This window comes from Moschus berezovskii, chromosome 13 (genome assembly GCF_049115385.1).
Source record: "Moschus berezovskii isolate FMDL1 chromosome 13, NW_MosBer_1.0, whole genome shotgun sequence".
NCBI lineage: Eukaryota > Metazoa > Chordata > Mammalia > Artiodactyla > Moschidae > Moschus > Moschus berezovskii.
In genome coordinates this window covers 59,027,809-59,048,309 of record NC_142472.1, presented here as the reverse complement: position 1 = coordinate 59,048,309, position 20,501 = coordinate 59,027,809, and the positions used below count along the sequence as shown (strand labels likewise).

The 20,501-nt window shown below is 39.2% G+C and overlaps 1 protein-coding gene across 1 annotated transcript in view; it reads left to right on the top strand.

Moving 5' to 3' along the window:
• Positions 1-20,501, top strand: part of STARD13 (StAR related lipid transfer domain containing 13) — a 525,698-nt gene that overhangs the window by 190,575 nt on the left and 314,622 nt on the right. The window contains exon 4 of the mRNA XM_055426262.2: positions 18,408-18,441. Within this exon, the coding sequence (XP_055282237.2) occupies positions 18,408-18,441 (34 nt within the window). The remainder of the gene's footprint in view (positions 1-18,407; positions 18,442-20,501) is intronic.

The following is a 20,501-nucleotide window of genomic DNA, read 5'->3' as shown; positions in this document are numbered from 1 at the left end:
TCTCGTATACAGGGTTATCATTTGCATCTTTCTAAATTCCATATATATGCGTTAGTATATTGTATTGGTGTTTTTCTTTCTGGCTTACTTCACTCTGTATAATAGGCTCCAGTTTCATCCACCTCATTAGAACTGGTTCAAATGCATTCTTTTTAATGGCTGAGTAATACTCCATTGTGTATATGTACCAAAGCTTTCTTATCTATTCATCTGCAGATGGACATCTAGGTTACTTCCATGTCCTGGCTATTATAAACAGTGCTGCAATGAACATTGGAGTACATGTGTCTCTTTCAATTCTGGTTTCCTCAGTGTGTATGCCCAGGAGTGCGATCGCTGGATCATATGGCAGTTCTATTTCCAGTTTTTTGAGGTCCACACTGTTCTCCATAGTGGCTGTACTAGTTTGCATTCCCACCAACAGTGTAAGAGGGTTCCCTTCTCTCCACACCCTCTCCAGCATTTATTGCATGTAGACTTTTGGATAGCAGCCATTCTGACTGGTGTGAAATGGTATCTCATTGTGGTTTTGATTTGCATTTCTCTGATTATGAGGGATGTTGAGCATTTTTTCATGTGTTTGTTAGCCATCTTTATGTCTTCTTTGGAGAAATGTCTGTTTAGTTCTTTGGCCCATTTTTTGATTGGGTCATTTATTTTTCTGGAATTGAGCTGCAGGAGCTGCTTGTATATTTTTGAGATTAATCCTTTATCAGTTGCTTCATTTGCTATTATTTTCTCCCATTCTGAAGGCTGTCTTTTCACCTGGCTTATAGTTTCCTTTGCTGTGCAGAAGCTTTTGATTTTAAATAGGTCCCATTTGTTTATTTTTGCTTTTATTTCCAATATTCTGGGAGGTGGGTCTTGGAGGATCCTGCTGTGATTTATGTCAGAGAGTGTTTTGCCTACGTTCTCCTCTAGGAGTTTTATAGTTTCTGGTCTTTCATTTAGCTCTCTAATCCATTTTGAGTTTATTTTTGTGTGTGGTGTTAGGAAGTGTTCTAGTTTCATTCTTTTACAAGTGGCTGACCAGTTTTCCCAGCACCACTTGTTTAAAAGACTGTCTTTTCTCCATTTTATATTCTTGCCTCCTTTGTCAAAGATAAGGCTTTACTTGCTGGGTATTTCTCTGCCTCTTCATCTTGCTTATATTGCTTTGCTTGGGGTGGCCTTTCCCTCTTCTGGCAGTTTGTGGAGTTCTCTTTATTATGTAGTTTCCTCTCTGTGTGTGGGGTTGGATGGGTGACTTGTCAAGGTTGCCTGGTTAGGGAAGCTTGTGTCGGTGTTCTGGTGGGTGGAGCTGGATTTCTTCTCTCTGGAGTGCAATGAAGTGTCCAGTAATGAGTTGTGAGATGTCAGTGGGTTTGGAGTGACTTTGGGCAGCCTGTATATTGAAGCTCAGGGCTATTTTCCTGTGTTGCTGGAGAATTTGCGTGGTATGTCTTGCTCTGGAATTTGTTGACCCTTGGGTGGTGCTTGGTTTTAGGGTAGGTATGGAGGCGTTTGATGAGCTCCTATCGATTAATGTTCCCTGGAGTCAGGAGTTCTCTGGTGTTCTCAGGATTCGGCCTTAAGCCTCTTGCCTCTGGTTTTTGGTCTTATTCTTGGAGTAGCCTCTAGACTTCTCTATCTGTCATTTCCAAGGTGGTTCCCTCTGTTTTAGCTTCTGTTTGCTGGTCTCTTCAGTGTCTAATTTCCGCCCTGATACTAGGGGGTGGGTGGACACTTTTTAAGTCTCAGTTGTTCAGTCCTGTTCTGGGAAGGGAGGAACGCTGCAGACAAATATCTCTGGCGTCTGTGGGGAGTGCTCGTAGCATCTCGGCCACACTGGGTTTGCCCCCGCTCACAGCGTGTGTGTTGTCCCAGTCTACACTGCACAGGCTCTAGGTTGCTCTGCCGGGAACTGTCCGAGGCCGCCGCTGGGTTGTATGCACTTCCCAGGTCTGAGAGTCTCAAGTTCAGTTTCTCGGGTACTCCACAAAGGCGCAGACTTGGCTGGGCCTGTGTTTTGTGCCTTCCCCTGTCCGAGCAGCTCGGGTGACCAGGTGTTTGGCAAGCGCCTTCTCTGCGACTTATCGCCTCCCCAGTCCCTGCCACTCGGTTTTCTGGGTGTACAACCAGCGCACCTTCTCGGTCGGATATCGACCTGCCCGAGCCCAAGAAGTCTTGATTAGCAACAAGCCTGCCTGCAGTTTGTATCGGATGCCTTTCTGGGGCCGCGGTTGCCCCCTCCGTTTCTGGCTGACCTCCCTGCCTGTCTCGGCAGGGCTATACCATGAAAAAATATCTTTCAAATAAAGGTAAAATAATAATTATCTTTTACATTAAAAAATCAGAGAATTCATTACCAGCAGAGTTATACTATAAGAGATATCACAGGAAGTCCCCAGGTTAAAGGAAAATGATACCAAATGAAAATCTGGATCTGTACAAAGGAATGAAGAGTGTGGGAAATGATGGATATGAAGGTAAATGCAATTAAAAATATTTTCCATCTCTTTTGGAGAAGGAAATGGCAACCCACTCCAGTATTCTTGCCTGGAGAATTCTATGGACAGAGGAGCCTGGCAGGCTACAGTCCATGGGGTTGCAAAGAGTCGGGCACGACTGAGCAACTATCACTCACTCCATCTCTTTAAAAATAATTGTTTAAAGCAAATACAACAGCATTGTGTTTGGAGGTTTATAACAGATGTGGACATAAAATGTATGAAAGTAACAGTCCTAAAGAAGGAGGAATACGGAGGAGAAGTGTTGTAAATTTTATGTACCATGTAAGAAGTGATGTGATACTACTTGAAAGTAGACCAATAAGTCAAAGATGTAAACTGTAAACCCCAATCTAAAGACTAAGAACCTAATCAACAACAACTACAAAATTCAGAGTTACAGCTTATAAACCAATTAAGGAGGTAAAATGGCACCATAAAATATATAAAGTAATGCAAAAGAAGACAGACAAAGGGGTAAAGGCAGTTCACTGGAGAAAAGACAGTCTCTCCAGCAGATGGTACAGAGATGATGGGATATTCATGTGTGAAAAAAGGAACCTTGGTTCAGACTTCTTACTACTAACAAAAATTATCTCAAAAGGGATCATAGACAAATGTAAAATCTAAAACTGCAAAACTTCTAGAATAAAACACAGGTGAAAAATCTTTCTGACCTTGGGTAAAGCAAGTATTTCTTAGATTGAAACCATAAATAATCCATTACAGTATTGGACATTTTCAATATTAAGAACTTCTAGAATGAAAAGAGAAGCCACAGACTAAAACAAAATCTTCGCGAATCACTTATCTGATAAAAGACTTGTATACGTAATATAGGAAGAACTCTATAAAGGCAATGATGAAAAAATGATCAGCCATTTAAAAAATGGGCAGATGATTCAAGAGAAATTTCTTCAAAGTAAGTATGCAGGTGGCAAATAACCACATGAAAAAGCGACTTAGTATCATTAGTTATTGGGGAAATGAAAATTTAAACCACAAAGAATTAAAGAACCTTTTATACCTATTAGAATGGCTAAAATTAAAGAGACTGGAACTCAAATGCATTCTGTTAAATGAAAGAAGCTGGGAAAAACAGAGTAAATACTGCATGATTCCATTTATATCAAATTCTTAAGAATTCAGACTAATCTATAGTAAGAGAAGGCAGATCACAAGTTGTCTGCGACTGGACGTGGGAGGCAAGAGAGGGTGTAAAAGATGATTACAAAGGAGAGTAGATGGTTAGCATCTAGATTGTGATGATGTTTTCCCAGATATATGCATATGTCCAAAGTTACTACATTGTATGCTTTAAATCTATGCAGTTTTTTCTGGGTCATTTATACCTCAGTAAACTTTGCCAGCCAAGATCTGTCAAGTCAAGGCTATGGTTTTTCCAGTGGTCATATGGATGTGAAAGTTGGACTGTGAAGAAAGCTGATCGCCAAAGAACTGATGCTTTTGAACCGTGGTGTTGGAGAAGACTCTTGAGAGTCCCTTGGACTGCAAGGAGATCTAACCAGTCCATTCTAAAGGAGATCAGTCGTGGGTGTTCATTGGAAGGACTGATGCTAAAGCTGAAACTCCAATACTTTGGCCACCTCATGCAAAGAGTTGACTCACTGGAAAAGACTCTGATGCTGGGAGGGATTGGGGGCAGGAGGAGATGGGGACGACAGAGAATGAGATGGCTGGATGGCATCACTGACTCAATGGAGGTGAGTTTGAGTGAACTCTGGGAGGTGGTGATGGACAGGGAGGCCTGGCGTGCTGTGATTCATGGGGTCGCAAAGAGTCAGACATGACTGAGCAACTGAACTGAACTGAACTGAAAGCTGTAAAAATGAAAAAATTCCAAGATTAAGAATAATTATAATAAACATGCTGTACACACAGTTCAGTACTCAGAGGGGCCCTTCCAAGGGAAATCCAGACCAGGGTGTCTATAGGACACATCACACAAGGCACTCCTCACTTCTCCCAAACTCTCCTAGTACTAGTTATCCTAATCAGAGGGTCACTAGTCAGACCTTCTACTGTCATGACACTTATTTTTGGAGAAGTCTGCATCCTGTTCAGAGTCTGAGGTTTGGGGCCACTCTCAGCACCCTCGTTCTGGCAGAACTTCCCACTATAATTGACTTCTGTGTGTCATAGTCTGTGGTTTAGGCACAAGGCCATTTTCTTGTTTTATTAGTGTAGGAGGTCCTCCCCCCTCCTATTTTCCATTATGTCTCTGGGCTTTAAGCGACTGGAGTTGAGCAAAAGTTCCTTTACACACACACACACACACACACACGTCTCTGGGCTTTAAGTGACTGGAGTTGAGCAAAAGTTCCTTTACACACACACACACACACACACACAGACGTCTCTGACCGGAAGTCATTCAAATGCTTCTGAACAGTTGGAATGTGTATGTACACACACACACACACACACACGAATGCTTCTGAACAGTTGGAATGTGTGTGTACACACACACACACACACACACACACACACACACACATCTCTGACCGGAAGTCATTCAAATGCTTCTGAACAGTTGGAATGTGTGTGTTGTTTCCTGTCTTCCCAGAGTGTAGCCAAGGGCAGGGCTGATCTGGAGTAAATATATGCTGAATCACTCAAATTTCCAGTTAAATGTCTCCCCACCTCTTTTATCTATGCTGTGGCTCTTCTCACACGTGCTACCATTTTCTCTTTGGATGACTGCACCAGCCTCCAAACTGGCCTCCTCTCCTCTGGCTTTGTTCCCTTGAGTTACTTCTATGCTTTGCAACAGAATGATCGTATTATATCACAAATCTGAGCATGCCACTCAAAGGAGTCCTTTATTCTTAGGATAGGGTCCAGAGCTGTAGGAGGCATATAAGAGGCATTCAGTAAACGTTGGTTAAGTGAAAGACTGTGGGGCATCAGGAGCCTCAGACCCCAAGTTGGAGCTGAGACTGGTCTTTGAGTTATCATATCTCCTTTGGCAGTTTATTAAGTCTTTCTTTGCTTCAGCTTTTCTCTATGTATATGCCTACTTGTGAGTGTAAAACAAATACAAAATATTGGATGAATGTGTTAATTTATGTCTGCCAAGAGGCAAATGCCAAGGTAGGATTAACCATGCAAGGGGTTTGTTGAAAACTGGAGCAGAGAAAGCTGGGAGTAGCCTCCCTACTATATTGGAGGTCTGGCACTTACAGAAGGAGAGTGGGAAGGAGGGGTTGCAGACCAAGTGCAATTCCGAGAAAGGCTTGGCCAGACCAATGGGAAGTCCTGTAACAAAGTCGTGCATAGGGAGTGTCCTGCCTCTGACTAGAAAGGGCTGTGTTAGTAACCCCACCAGCTTCACTCACTGGGTGGGAGCAGCCTGCAGGAAGCATGGCCTCAGCACCAAGAAGGTGGTGGATCTAGAGGAGCTATTGCTTCTTGAGCAGAAGATCCAACCAGCAAATTTCCAGCCACCACAAGTCAGAAGCCCTTAAAGTTAGGAGACCAGACATTAAGTCAACACGAGAACAAAAAGTCAGCTGTCAGTTGTTTAAGGACTATCTATTTAGCATGTGAATTTCATGTCATTAACTCACCAGTCTTGCTTTTTAAGTTTCTTCTTCCTGCTACATTCCTTTTATTCTTTTCACTACTCATGAGCACCTTTACACAGAGGTTGGCAGGAACAGAGAAGCAAGGAGTCAGGCCATTTATTTTTCCTGCTCTTGAGGACCAAATTGCTGGACCAAAAATATGACCTCCCTCATCTTTGTTTTTCTAACTTTTCATTTTTCAGAAATGCTTTTCTTTTCTTATTAATATTTAGATTATAGCATACAGCAATGTGTCTACAGTTATTTATATCTAAAGATGATGTCAAATTAGATTTTGGTAGATAGTTTTAAAGTCCCAGATCTCCGTGAACACAGATAAAATAGCAATACTACCTTCTTCATCTTTTATTGGCATTTCCTTAACTACTGATTTTCCTGTAGTTTTCAAATTCAAAATGAAAAGGATGCTCCCCCCAAACCAGTATCACCAGTGCTGCTTCCATACTTAGAAGAAAACAAGTGCTTAAGAGTGCTTTTATTTCTTAAAGCACTTAGGATTCATTCAGGAAGTTACTTGAGCTGGGTCCAGACAAAGGAGTAGACCATCCAACTCCTGACATTTTCCAGGGCTGTGTGTCCAGAACTTGGTGACCCAATTCTTCTCAGTTGGCCTATATTCAACTGAGCAAGTCATCAGGCTTATGAGGCGTTTTGTTTTTTTAAAAAACCAAAAACCACTCTTTAAAGAAAATGAAGCATTAAATAAAATGCCACTATAATCTTGTGTAATCTTAAAAGTTGGCAGGACTGGTCTATAAAAACAAGCCTGAAAGCCAAGGCAAATAGGCCTACAAAGCAGTCAAACCTGGGGGGATGTTGCTGAAGGAGGCCTGCCATGTGGTAAGAGCCAAACCAAACTCTTCATCTGGATTCCTTACTTGAGCACACCTAACAGTCAGGAGGAAGGTATGATCACCAAAGGACAGAATTAAGGTGTGATAGAACGACAGCTTTTCCATACCTTCTTTAATGAAAGGCAGTATTTTTAAAGTTAGAAATGAAAGTAAGTATAGTAATTGAAAGAGAAGGATATTTTCATGTAGATGCACATAGATGTTCCAGGTTCCTCATATACATAGAAGGCACAAATGAAGCTTATTATGTGTCCAATCTGGTCCTGGATGCCATGGATGAGAGATGGCATACAATTTTTAAGTCTAATCCTTGTGTCCTTATGAGGACTGTGTTACTATCTCCGTTTTACAGGTAAGCAAACTAAGTCTCAGTCAGGGGAGAAAAGTAGCCTAAAACCATATAACTAGACACTGATGGATTCAAAACTCAAACCCAATGTGTCTACCTCAAAACCCCAGGTTTTTCTGATATACAGTACCATAATGCCTCCAAAGAAATAGAAAGGTGCATCATAATTTTCCACTATCCACCGTTTGCTTGAGAAGAGAGGTAAATTTGTGAAATAACTACAGCACAGTTTTATCCTTACATGAAGTATAAATATATTTGAGTATGAGACTGTAGTCTGAGGACTGTAAGAAGGAAACACTGTGCTGCTTCTCCATTGGTAAATAGATTTCCCCTGTGCCCCCTCTTCAGCTCCAGACCTCCCTAAACCTGACCTTCATATCCCCCAAGAACCTGCAGGCCCTCAGATGTGCCACCACTCCCTGCCCTGACTTCATCAGCAGTCACCGTGCTGGTCCACCTCAGCCAAGCTGTCAGTACCCACCCTCCTTGTCTTCTTCCCCATCAGGCCCTGCATTCCTATTCCTCTCTCTTGCCCACCCACTCCCTCCTCAAGATCTCTGCTCCCTTATAACTGCAATTGCAGTCTTCACTGAGTTCCTTCTCCTCATGCCCTGAAGGTACTAAAATATCTTCAAATTTACAGAAGCCCACCAAGAAACTGCCTTCCAAGTCTAGCGCTTTTTTCATCCTTCAGCCTTTCTAAGTCAAACTTCTTGGGATTAGATTACTTTATTTCCCCTGTATTCCTTAATTTATCCTGTTCAAGTGTCTATTCTCTGGATCTAGCCAAGATCACTTCATAATTACCAAGTTTTAGAATCTTCTGGGTTGTTAATTTTCAGCCTTTTTCTATTAACCTACTCCTCCTGGTTAAAATCTTCCTGTTTTTATCATACTCTTTATCACCCTCTTCTCGTCAGTTCCTTCAGCGTTGTAAATACTACGATGCTTCCAGACTTTTTTCTCTGCCTCTCCTATTCTTGATTATAAGCACACTTTCCCTAACCAGCTCATCTTCTTTCAGAGCTGTAATTCTCACAGATATTCTGTATTCATTCAGTCCAGACCACTTTCCTGGACTCCAGCTTCTTTATACAGCCCCCACTGGATGTCCCTCAGTCTTTTCAAATTCAATGTGTCTAAAAGCAGAAATCCTTACCATGTATTCTATTCCAAAGCCCTGACCGCCTTCCCTATTGCTCATCTTCATCAGCGTGGCACCTCTGTGAACCACCTTACCTACATCAAAACCTAAAAACTACTCAGGATGACCTCTCTCCCTCCCTCTCTCTCTCTTCCTTTGCTCTTCATCCCCTCCTAAATATTACTCATAATGACCACGTCATCACCGATAGTCTATTTCATGTCCTTCTGTTTCAACAGGTCTTGGTTTTTTGAGCTTGTGTCCAAACTCTTCCTTCCCCCGTCCATCACTCATGTCACTTGGGAATTACCATTGTAAAGCCTATAATTTTGGAGTCCTTAGCACCCACGGGCCTTCATATAGTATACATATTCCCAAGGACTTCATGTAGTATACAAATTCCTCTATTATCTACCCATCTTATCTTTGGAACCCCATTCTTTTACACTCTTCCCTACAATTAGTTTACAGCATTTCCCCAAAGACTCATGCTTCCCTCCCCTCTGCCCTTTCCTTTGTACATGTTGTCCCTTCTGTCTGGAATTCCCCTCTCCCTCTTGTTTGCCCAGTGAAATTATTCATTAAGAATGATCTTAAATACTACCCTCTACACATGCCTCCCCCTGATTCTTTATATGAGACCCTTTCTCTGAGCAACCATCATTTCTTATAGTCACCTCTGCTGGTATGTTTGTTCCAAACGATCACAATCTTTTCCCTTTGGGGCTGTCTTCTGCTCTAGACTGTAATCTCATTCAGAGTAGAGAACTCAATTTCATCTTCATCCAGATGGATTTTCAACAGCACATGAAAATGCAGTGAATTTTCTTTCACTAATATCTGTAAGATATGTATAGTTCAGTTCAGTTCAGTCACTCAGTCATGTCAGACTCTTTGTGACCCCATGAATCACAGCACGCCAGGCCTCCCTGTCCATCACCAACTCCCAGAGTTCACTCAAACTCATGTCCATCGAGTCCGTGATGCCATCCAGCCATCTCATCCTCTGTAGTCCCCTTCTCCTACCACCCCTAATCCTTCTCAGCATCAGAGTCTTTTCCAGTGAGTCAACTCGTCACATGAGGTGGCCAAAGTATTGGAGTTTCAGCTTTAGCATAAGGTAGTGTTAATCGCACTTATTGAAATCAGTTCATTCTTTGTCATACTAAATTCTTCATTGAATAGCTTTCTATTGGTGTGTGTGTGTGTGTGTATACATATATACATACATACATATATACACCTTAACATACTCTTCTACTCTTCTAGATTATCAAATCTTGGAGTCTTTTACTTTTACCAATTCTCTTAGGGTGGATCATGCCTATTGTAAATCTAGATAACCAAATCAAGATATTGCAAGTATTTTTACTAGGCCTGTGATATTGTTACTGGGCTAGGAAAGTCAAAGATAGATCATGAAACCAAACATTTTTTATGATTATAAGAATTCTGAACCAAATAAGGAGAAAGAAATGTTTGATTTTAAGCTAATTAATTCACTCCCAGTTCTTACAGGTTAGTCCACTGACTTCGCATTCAGAGCTTTTATTTGTCACTTTGAATGTCTCATAACATAATATTTCTGTCATTATCATCTGATAAATGCTTGTGTAAGTGTACTCATTGATTTTCAATTATTATAACAAAATTTAATGAGAAATTATATGATGTATGTTTTATACTACTGCATTGATTTGTTCCTGTTGTAATAGTCACTAAGTCGTGTCTGACTCTTTTCAACCCTGTAGATAGTAGCATGACAGGCTCCTCTGTCCTCCACTGTCTCCCGGAGCTTGCTCAAATTCATGTCCATTGAGTCAGTGATGCTATCTAACCATCTCATCCTCTGCCACCCTCTTCTTTTGCCTTCAATCTTTCCCAGCATCAGAGTCTTTTCCAATGAGTCAGCACTTCGTATCAGGTGGCCAAAGGATTGGAGCTTCAGCTTCAGCATGAATCCTTCCAATGAATATTCAGTACTGATTTTCTTTAGGACTGACTGGTTTGATCTCCTTGCTGTCCAAGGAACTAAGAGTCTTCTCCAGCACCACAATTCAAAAGCATCAGTTCTTCAGCACTCACTCTTCTTTATGGTCCAACTCTCACATCCATACATGACTACTGGAAAAACCATAGCTTTGACTAGATGGACCTTTGTCAGCAAAGTGATGTTTCTGTTGTTTAATATGCTGTCTAGGTTTGTCACAGCTTCTCTTCCAAGGAGCAAGCTTCTTCTCATTTTAGGCTGCAGTCACCATTTGCAGTGATTTTGGAGCTCAAGAAAGTAAAATCCATTATTGCTTCCACTTTTCCCCACCTATTTGCCATGAAATGATAGGACCAGATGCCAGTGACATCTTCTAGAGGAAAGGGTCAAGAGCTGGTATGTTGGGGGCAAGAGTCAGGGACACCATTGTTCGATGTCCAAGTTGGAGCAGGACACTCAGCAAAGGATCTAAAGAGAGGAACACACGAAGTCTGAGAAATTTGGACAAGAAGACGCATGCTCCAGAGACAAGGAGAGCATCTGGACAGCTCCAGAGCAGCCTGACTGGCTCAGCAGGATCAGGCTCAGCTGCTGCTTCTGTAGGCTCCTGGCAAACCTGCCTTGAATCAAAGGATTAGTCCACGTTGCCTAGAGCAAATACAGTTGTTCAAAAGATGGAACTTTTAAAGGTTCTTATGGGTTTTTGCAGTTCTGGATAAGTTACTTCAAATATTTATCCAGATGCAAATTCCTTGGATCATTGTTTTAGAATGAACTTTATTAACTAAACTTGTTCCAGGAAAATTCTATAATCAGTTTTGTTATTAAGAAACTTCATTTTCATTTGATGCATTCCTTTCTTCCTTCATTTATTCATTTCTGGGACTTGATCCAAACCTTATATAAAGCATTTACAGAAAGAGAGCAAACAAGTGGCGTCTTTATATAAACTATTCAAAAAAGGAAATGAAGCCACCCAAATGTGACCTACGCCATCTGCGGTCTGTGATAAATAGCAAAACTACAGTTATGTTTTTTCTTTAAATGTTAGCTATAAAATATAATGGATAAAATCCTTTTTATCGGCACCAGATGTCAGGCATGCTTATTAAAATGCCATAGTTTATTAAATAGCATCATTTTATACTCACTGAACTAGTAAAGGTTGTTTGCTTTTTTTTTTTTGCATTTAGGTTAAATGTCTGAAATTATACATTACCTACTACTTCTGTTCAAGTATCTGAATTCTATTGTACATATACCAAAATTTACATTTAGAAGTAGAAAGAGTTATACATCATGGGCTGAATTAAAATATATTTCAACCCACAAAAGTAGATTTTTATTTGACTCTTATGTTTCAGATGTATTGAAATTTTCGTATAGCACTAAAACAAGAATTACTTTCTATATCTCAGGTGTAAAAGAAATGAGTGAAGATCAAATGAAAACAAAGAGTAAATATTGAATTATATTATACATTCTCTCTAGCCTTTTTAGCAGCTTTTTCTTTGCCTTTCATAGTGCAGTTATTTGTGAGGAAATCTGTTGGTTTCTATTTCTCCCCACAGTCCCACTAAGAATTACTACAGCCTTTTCTCAGCCTGAGTCAGGGGAGGAATAACTTTGACAGTTCAGTAGGATTCACTATAAAGAATTTTTACCGAAATCAAAAGTTTTGGAAACTTCTCTACAAGGCCATGTTTGAAATATTTTGAAATCAAAATTAAAGTCAATAATGAAAACTTAGTATGGTAATTAAAGAACATTAAATTTCATCTTATTTCTTCATGAACTGATACTGTGATTGAAACTTTTAGGTCTCCTTGCAATAGCTCTGAAATCGCAGATTATAATACTTTAAAATATTTGTTCTTCTTTTTCATTTTTACATATAGTTTGTGCATGATCTTTTAAGGAGCTAACATGAGGGAGATTAGGAAAAGGTTTTTTGGTTTTTTTTTTTAGATATAAAACCACCTATATCACAGTCAACGAGTCTTAAGTTATTTGGGCCAAAGTCAGTGTATAATATATCCCTTATATTTGTCTAAAGAAAGCAGCTTTCCAGTGGTAATCTGGTGATTAGCTTTATCAGCTCATTTCTACTTAGATTATTCTGTAATGTTTAAATCAGGGTCACCGCAAAATATGGTTTACTGAGTTTGAAACCAGCAGGTGTATTCCGGACAAAGTAAAGAGCAAATGGTAAAATGGCTTGCATGTTTTCGTAAGAGTTTATTTACTTTGGGATTTTATCTGCTGCTTTTAGTTTTAAAGGCTTACTACAAGGGCACTAGGAACAAATGGGCCCTTTGTGTTTCAGGAACAGCAGGTGATGAAACAGATTTTTGGTTTCACTTGGACAATAATAGTCAATGTATTTATTGACTTGATTGACCATCACAAACCCCAAGGGCCATTGCTTCCCAATAAAAATTATCTGGATGTTTTTATGGTTGTCTAGAGTTGTTCTGTTCATTTAATCTGCATATTTGACTATGTGACAAAGGAAGGCTATCTGCATTTCATCCAGATTTCATACATTTGTTCCAGAAAGTAATTGTCTACTAAATACATGTTTATAAAACCAATTCCTAAAATGTTGTTACTCTTAGACTGTCTGTGTGAACATGGCTTTATAATTACTATGGCTTTACCAGTATTAAAAACTTAACACCTTCTGGGAATCTCACCAGATGACTCAAGTGACTCAAACATACTCCAAAAAAGTTTACTAGGATTTATCCATGAGATAATTGTAACTGTTCTCAGTAAGTTCAGTCTCTCAGTCATGTCCAACTCTTTGTGACCTCATGGACTGCAGCATACCAGGCTTCCCTGTCCCATCACCAACTCCCAGAGCTTGCTTAAACTCATGTCCATTGAGTTGGTGATGCCATGCAACCATCTCATCCTGTGGTGTCCCCTTCTCCTCCTGCCTTCAGTCTTTCCCAGGATCAGGGTCTTTTCAACTGAATCAGTTCTTCGAATCAGGTGGCCAAAGGATTGGAGCTTCAACGTCAGCATCAGTCCTTTCAATGAATATTCAGGACTGATTTCCTTTAGGATGGACTGGTTTGATCTCCTTGCAATCCAAGGGACTCTCAAGAGTCTTATCCAACATCCCAGTTCAAAAGCATCAATTCTTTGGTGCTCAGTTTTCTTTATGGTCCAACTCTCACATCCATACATGACTACTGGAAAAACCATAGCCTTGACTAGATGAAGCCTTGTCAGCAAAATAATGTCTCTGCTTTTTAATATGCTATTTAGGTTAGTCATGCTTTTCTTCCAAGGCGCAAGCATCTTTTAATTTCATGGTGCAGTCACCCATCTGTAGTGATTTTGGAGCCCAAGAAAATAAAGTCTCTCGCTGTTTCCATTGTTTCCCCATCTATTTGCCATGAAGTGATGGGGCTGGATGCCATGATCTTAGCTTTTTGAATGTTGAGTTTTAAGCCAGCTTTTTCACTCTCTTCTTTCATTTTCATCAAGAGGCTTTTTAGTTCCTCTTCGCTTTCTGCCATAAGGGTGGTGTCATGTGCATATCTGATGTTATTGATATTTCTTGTGGCAATCTTGATTCCAGCTTGCACTTCTAACTATTCTAGAGTTCCTGAATCTCCAGTGGGATAATTACCTGCCCTTAGCCATCTATCGCACAAAGAGAAAGGGTCAAACAAACACACAGCATAGTGCTAGACATGAGTGTTTCTATATGTTAGCTAAACACTCAACAAATAATAAAATATCCAGAGAAATAACCCATTTGTTGTCTGGAGACTTTTCATCTAATTACCCTGGCACCAGCGAATGCCATTATCCCACCTTCTTTTCCCTTCCTTCTTCATGCTTCTGGAGATGACTGTAATCTCATGATAACTTTAGGGAGTATAAATAATTATCTCCAGGTTAGTAATAGTTCTTTTATTATCGCCCATAAGTCATATTTTGGATCTTAGATTTATTCTATTTGGATTTCCAAACAGAGGGGTTTGAAGTGTATGGTAGTGGGAGTTTAAACATAACAAGTAGCAACAGGCTATGTGCATCTAGAGATTTCTTTGTGTGTTTTTAATTGTGGAAAAATACATAAAACATAAACCTTATTATCTTAACCACTGAAGTGTACACTTCAGTGGCATAAGTGCATTCACATTGTTGTGCGATCCTCCATCCCCAAGACTCTTTTCATCTTAAAACTATACCCACTAAACAGCAGCTCCCCATTCCCTCCTCCTCCCAGCCCCGTCACCTAGTGAGTTTTAATGAAAATGATTATGGGAAAATATTGTTGAATATCCATAAAAAAATGTATGTTCACCATCACATTTATAAATTTTTTAGAGCTGACATAGCATAGGAAATATATATATGTATATTCAATATTTGCCTCATCATTTTTCCTGGGAAAGGATTATCCATTGCTATACTTCTGCATCTAATTTGCCATGTACTACTGAAATGGTTAACATGCATTAGGGTTTCATTTTCAAATATCTCCAATGTCTTTAAAATTTAGTAATATTTTTCATTTTTTTATTTTTCAAGAACACTAATTTTTGTTGCTTTAATTTTAGGCATTTAATTTCTACTTTTTTCTCATCATGACAACATTAATATTTTTAATATTAATTAAAATTAATTAATTTGGCTTCCCAGATGGTGCCAGTGATAAAGAACCCACTTGCCAATACAGGAGACGTGAGAGATACAGGTTCGGTCCCTGGGTCAGGGAGATACCCTGGAGAAGGGCATGGCAACTCACTCGAGTACTCTTGCCTGGAGAATCTCACGGACAGAGGAGACTGGCAGGCTACAATCCATAGGATCCAAAGAGTTGGATACGACTAAAGTGACCTAGCAAGCACACAAGCACAGATATTTACCAGATTCAAACTCTGCACCTTTTAATGCATCATTCTGCATTTAGAACTAAATGATACTTGACCATACATTTGTTGAGTACTTCTGTTTATCTGGAAATCTCTATTGCATTTATCTATTTTGAAATTAAGTAATCTGACTTTTAGTTTCTTCTGTCAATTATTATTATTATTGTCATTATTAATGTGTGAGTAGCTTTGTTAGCACTCAATCTCAAGGCTGGATGAGGAAGTCTACTTACTTTTGTTTCCTTTTTAAGCCCTCAAGCTGACATTTCTCTGCAGGAATTGCTCTTAGCTCATAACTGAGAATTTTTAAACTGTTGAAGAATCCTGCTGGGTTACTTCTATGTTGAATGGTTATTAAAACATTATTATGATATTTTAAATAATTATTAATGTTTTATTTTGTTCATGTAACAAAACTTATCTTACTTTATAATTTTATTTTACTTGCTATTCCAAGTCAAATAGTCATTAGATATATTTGCTTCCAAACCAAATGAGACCCATTTAAATATGAGGCACTATTCTCATTAATTGAGTTCTCTTTAGAGCAGGAAGTAGTCACCCACTTGATATTATTTGAGAAATGTGGAGAGAGCTTTCTCCTCCTCTGTCTCACACTATCTCAAGTTTTATCATTAGAGATTCAGTACTTGGTGTTTGTCATCAGATGGTGCCCTTTAAAATGTGAATATCCTTGGGAAAATTGACTCTTCTCATTGTCAGTCATCAATCTTCTTGTGAACTTGCTCTTACCCAGTGTAAGTGTGAACAGAGACATAAAATAAGATGAGAGAGAATAAGAATGGGGTGGGAGGAACTGTGATATTGAGGGAAAAGCTCTAACTGCATCAGCATTTTGCCTCTTTCATCCTTGACTCTCATAGAGTATTATTCAAATTATCATTATGCTTTGAAAGAGTTAATAAAATGTAAGTCTCTGTTTTTGAGAAGTTCCTTCAAAATAATCAATAAATATTTACTGTATGTCTCTTCTATGCCACACTTGTTGCTCAGCACGTCACATAAATTATTTTACTTACTCCTCAAAGCAACCCCATTTGCCTGATGAGAGAATGAGGCTCAGAGAAATTGCGTAACTTTCTGAAGGTCATGCAGCTAGACATAAGATCTTAACCTCTAAACTCTATTTATTCTTAGGGTATTGGGGAACAATTGGAAAGCTCCAAGTAGAAAAGTGACATGATCAAATTATATTTTAGAAACATCACACTGGATGCTGAATAGATTGGAGGGAGATAAGATTAGAGTCAGGCTAGAAGTTAGAAAGCTATTGCAATTATCTAAGCATGACCTGAATGTTGCCCAGGAGGTGGAAGTAGAAATGAAAATAAGTAGATGGATTCAAGCAAGATTTGAGAGTAGGCATCAACAGAATTAACAAGAAGGACAGGAAAGAGTCAAAGATCATCCTTGGGTTTCCCATTTGGGCAACCAGGTAGATTGATTGTTTTTATCAGTTGGAGTTGTTATGACAAATATACCATAGACTTGGTGGCTTAAACAACAGATATTTATTTCTCATAGTTCTGGAGTCTTCAAGTACAAGATCAGGGTACTGACAGATTTAGTATCTGGTGAAAACTCATTTCCTGCTTTGCAAATGACCATTTTCCTCACTGAGTCCTCACATGATACAGAACTCTGAGCTCTTCATCCTCTTACAAGGGCACCAACTCCATTACGGGGGACCCAACCACATGACCTCATCCAAACCAAATTACCTACCGGAGCTCCACCTCCAAATGCCATCACACTGGGGATTAGGCTTCAACAACTGAATCTGGGGAGGGACACATATTTTCAGTTCATGATGCCTTTCGCTAAGATGGGAACACAGAAAAAGAGTTGGTTTGGAAGTTGGGTATGTATGTGAGGGGGTGGATAATGTTGAGCTTCGAACACATGGTTATGTGGTATCTGAAATCTCCAAATGCAGATGTCCAATAAACAGTTTCCTATATTGGCCTGAAGCTCAAGTTAAGAGACATGGGCTGGAGATATAAATCTGGAGGTTAGGAGAGTATGGATGGAAAGCAGATGAGATCACCCTGGAAAAAGTGCAAAGTAAGAAGAGAAACCAGCCCTGCAACATGTCTGAAAAACAAAATAAAACAAAAGTAAATTAAATCAATATGCAAAAAGAGCCCAGGCAAGAAGGGAATCCACCGAGAAAATGAGAAGGACCAGTTAGAGATGTACAAGCAGGAACTGTGGGAAAATAGGAGCCCAGAAGGATCAAGTTTCTGATGGGAGGAGTGCTCAGCTGCCTTAGTTGCTATAATGTTGCTGGTTAGCACTAAGGAGGTTATTGGAAGTTATCAGTGACATGAGGGCAGCAGAGTACATGACAAAAACTAGATGCCAGTCTTCCTCTAGTTGCTAAATGGATGCATCAGTTCAGTTCAGTTCAGTCACTCAGTCGTGTCCAACTCTTTGCGACCCCATGAATCACAGCACGCCAGGCCTCCCTGTCCATCACCAACTCCCGGAGTTCACCCAAACTCATGTCCATCGAGTCGGTGATGCCATCCAGCCATCTCATTGTCGTCCCCTTCTCCTCCTGCCCCCAATCCTTCCCAGCATCAGAGTCTTTTCCAATGAGTCAACTTGTCGCATGAGGTGGCCAAAGTATTGCAGTTTCAGCTTTAGCATCAGTCCTTCCAATGAACACCCAGGATTGATCTCCTTTAGAATGGACTGGTTGGATCTCCTTGCAGTCCAAGGGACTCTCAAGAGTCTTCTCCAGCACCACAGTTCAAAAGCATCATAGTATAGTGTAAATCTTGACATAAGCCTGAGAAAAGTATATAAATCTGAGAAAAATACGATTCAGGCATCTTCCTTGTCAATGAGTATTACTTTTATATTCCAGATTCTTTGTGCACGCTAAAATCATGCAATCGCATTACCCTAATTGCCATTTTACTTTCATTTCTGAAGGCCATTCAGTTTTAATTTTACAATCTGATTTTTTTCAAACTCGATGATATTCTTAATGGGCAGCATAAATTTGAGATATTAAGATAGTCTTGATTTTTTTTTTTAATACAGGTGCTCTCTGACAAACGAAGCAAAGAGAGAGCAGGTAAGTCTCTTTGAGGAAATCTGTTTTACTGTTTGTCTGTGAAAGTTGTTTAAAGAGCCTTTCCTAGTTTCTATAAATTTAAGCATATACCACATGTCTTGCAGAGTTACTGATAGTCACAGTATGATGTTAAATCTGAGTGTATTCTACATCTTGAAGACTGGATCAGTTCACTTAGTTTTTCTCTTATCTTCATGCAGGCATATAGTGGGTTTAATTCATAAATGCAGAAATTACTTCGCATAACTATATCTGTTTTGGTAGTCACTTTGCTATATATACAAATATATATATATAGCAAAAAATAATCATTATACATCTGAAGCTATTAATACTATTCTGTTATATGTGAAAAAAATTAAGGAAATTTAAAAAAGAAATTCCTTTGCATAACCAGACTTTGTCTTGAAATATATACTATAGAAAAAGTAGTAAGAAAATAACAGCTGTACCAAAACAACTGCTAAGTCCTCTTGACAATAAAGAAAAGTAGCAATTTTTATTGTAGTATCTGCTATATTTGGAAATGTTATGCATAAATCAAAATGTTTTGCATGTTAATTTATTGATATTCTTATTTCAATAACTACATAAAATAAGAATAACTCCCTGGAACCATCACTTCGTACCATCTGTTTAGCAACTGTTGTTTTATTTGAACAGTTCTTTATTTGACCAGTCATTGTGGACACATCATTCTGAATCTTCTCATTTGTCCTTACTTCATATGGTCATTTAAATGTTTACACTTGAAAGGAAACCACTTCAAAAACTTCGTGTGATTCCATTATCCACATTCTTCACATGTTGAAGATAATGTGTTTCTGGAAAAGTTCAATGAAAAAATTAAAACTTCTTTTTTTTTAATTATTATTTTTTTTAATTTATTTATTTTGATTGGAGGCTAATTACTTTACTCTGAGTTAATATCTTTAGGGCCTTTTTTGAAATAAACTTGTAAAATAATGCCACTAAAAATAATACTGTATTGCTGCCCTGATTTTTGGTAACCATCATTATTTTTGTTTTCAATGACCTCTTTTTCTTTAATCTGTTGGAGAAAACTTTTAGTTTCTATTCAAAAACCCAAGTTCTCAGCTTCAGCTCAAATTAGCATCAGCTTTGCAAAGGTCTCTGGATATAGTCATCGACTGTTCTATCTCTTGGGGAGACTTGCAAGGAGACATTCACACTGGACCACCAGGCAAAGTGACTGGCTGGAAATGTATCACAAAAAATATCCTTGAGAATGAGCTGGCCCCACCAACTGTACCAAGAATCACCAAACAGAGTTGCTTCTGCCATTCTGTGAAGTACTTGTAGCATCGAGCATGCACAATTTTGTCCACATCCATTTTTATATTTGGAAAAGGACATGGCAACCCGCTCCAGTATTCCTGCCTGGAGAATCCCATAGACAGAGGAAATGATGAGCTACAGTCTGTGGAATTGCAAAGAGTCGGACACGACTGAAGCGACTTAGCAGTCATGCGTGCATTTTTATATTTGAGACCTTAATGGTACATAACCCTCAACACCTGACACCTGAGTGGGATTTAAGTGACACCTGTTTTTAAAATCTTATGGATGTGTCCCAAATTGTAAACTATGCCCTAACTAGAACCCTCTGTGCTTCATCACTTTTTGTTAAAATTCCAACTCAAGCTCAAGGGGTCGATCTTGCATTTACGTCAGCAAAGACTGTTTCAGTCCAGAAATCACGAAATGGGGGATTTACACAAATAAGCAGCATGCAAAGGTTTTAATTAAAATGTGATAGATTTATTTTCTTTTTATCATAAGCAAACCCAACTTGTTATAGTTAAAGGATATTTTCCATCATGCAAAATTACAGTCAGGAGAGTAAATAAGAAACAACTCCCACTAACTTCTGGCCAGAAATGACAAGTACTTTTCTAACAAATCTCCAATGAGGAATTTCAGCTTTGATGGCTCTGATCTGGTATCAAAGTACCAGATTGGATGTGCAGCTTATCCTCAAGTATCCAGGTATCATGCAGTGGGGGTTCAGTCTACCAGAGACTCAGTTTTTAGCTGCT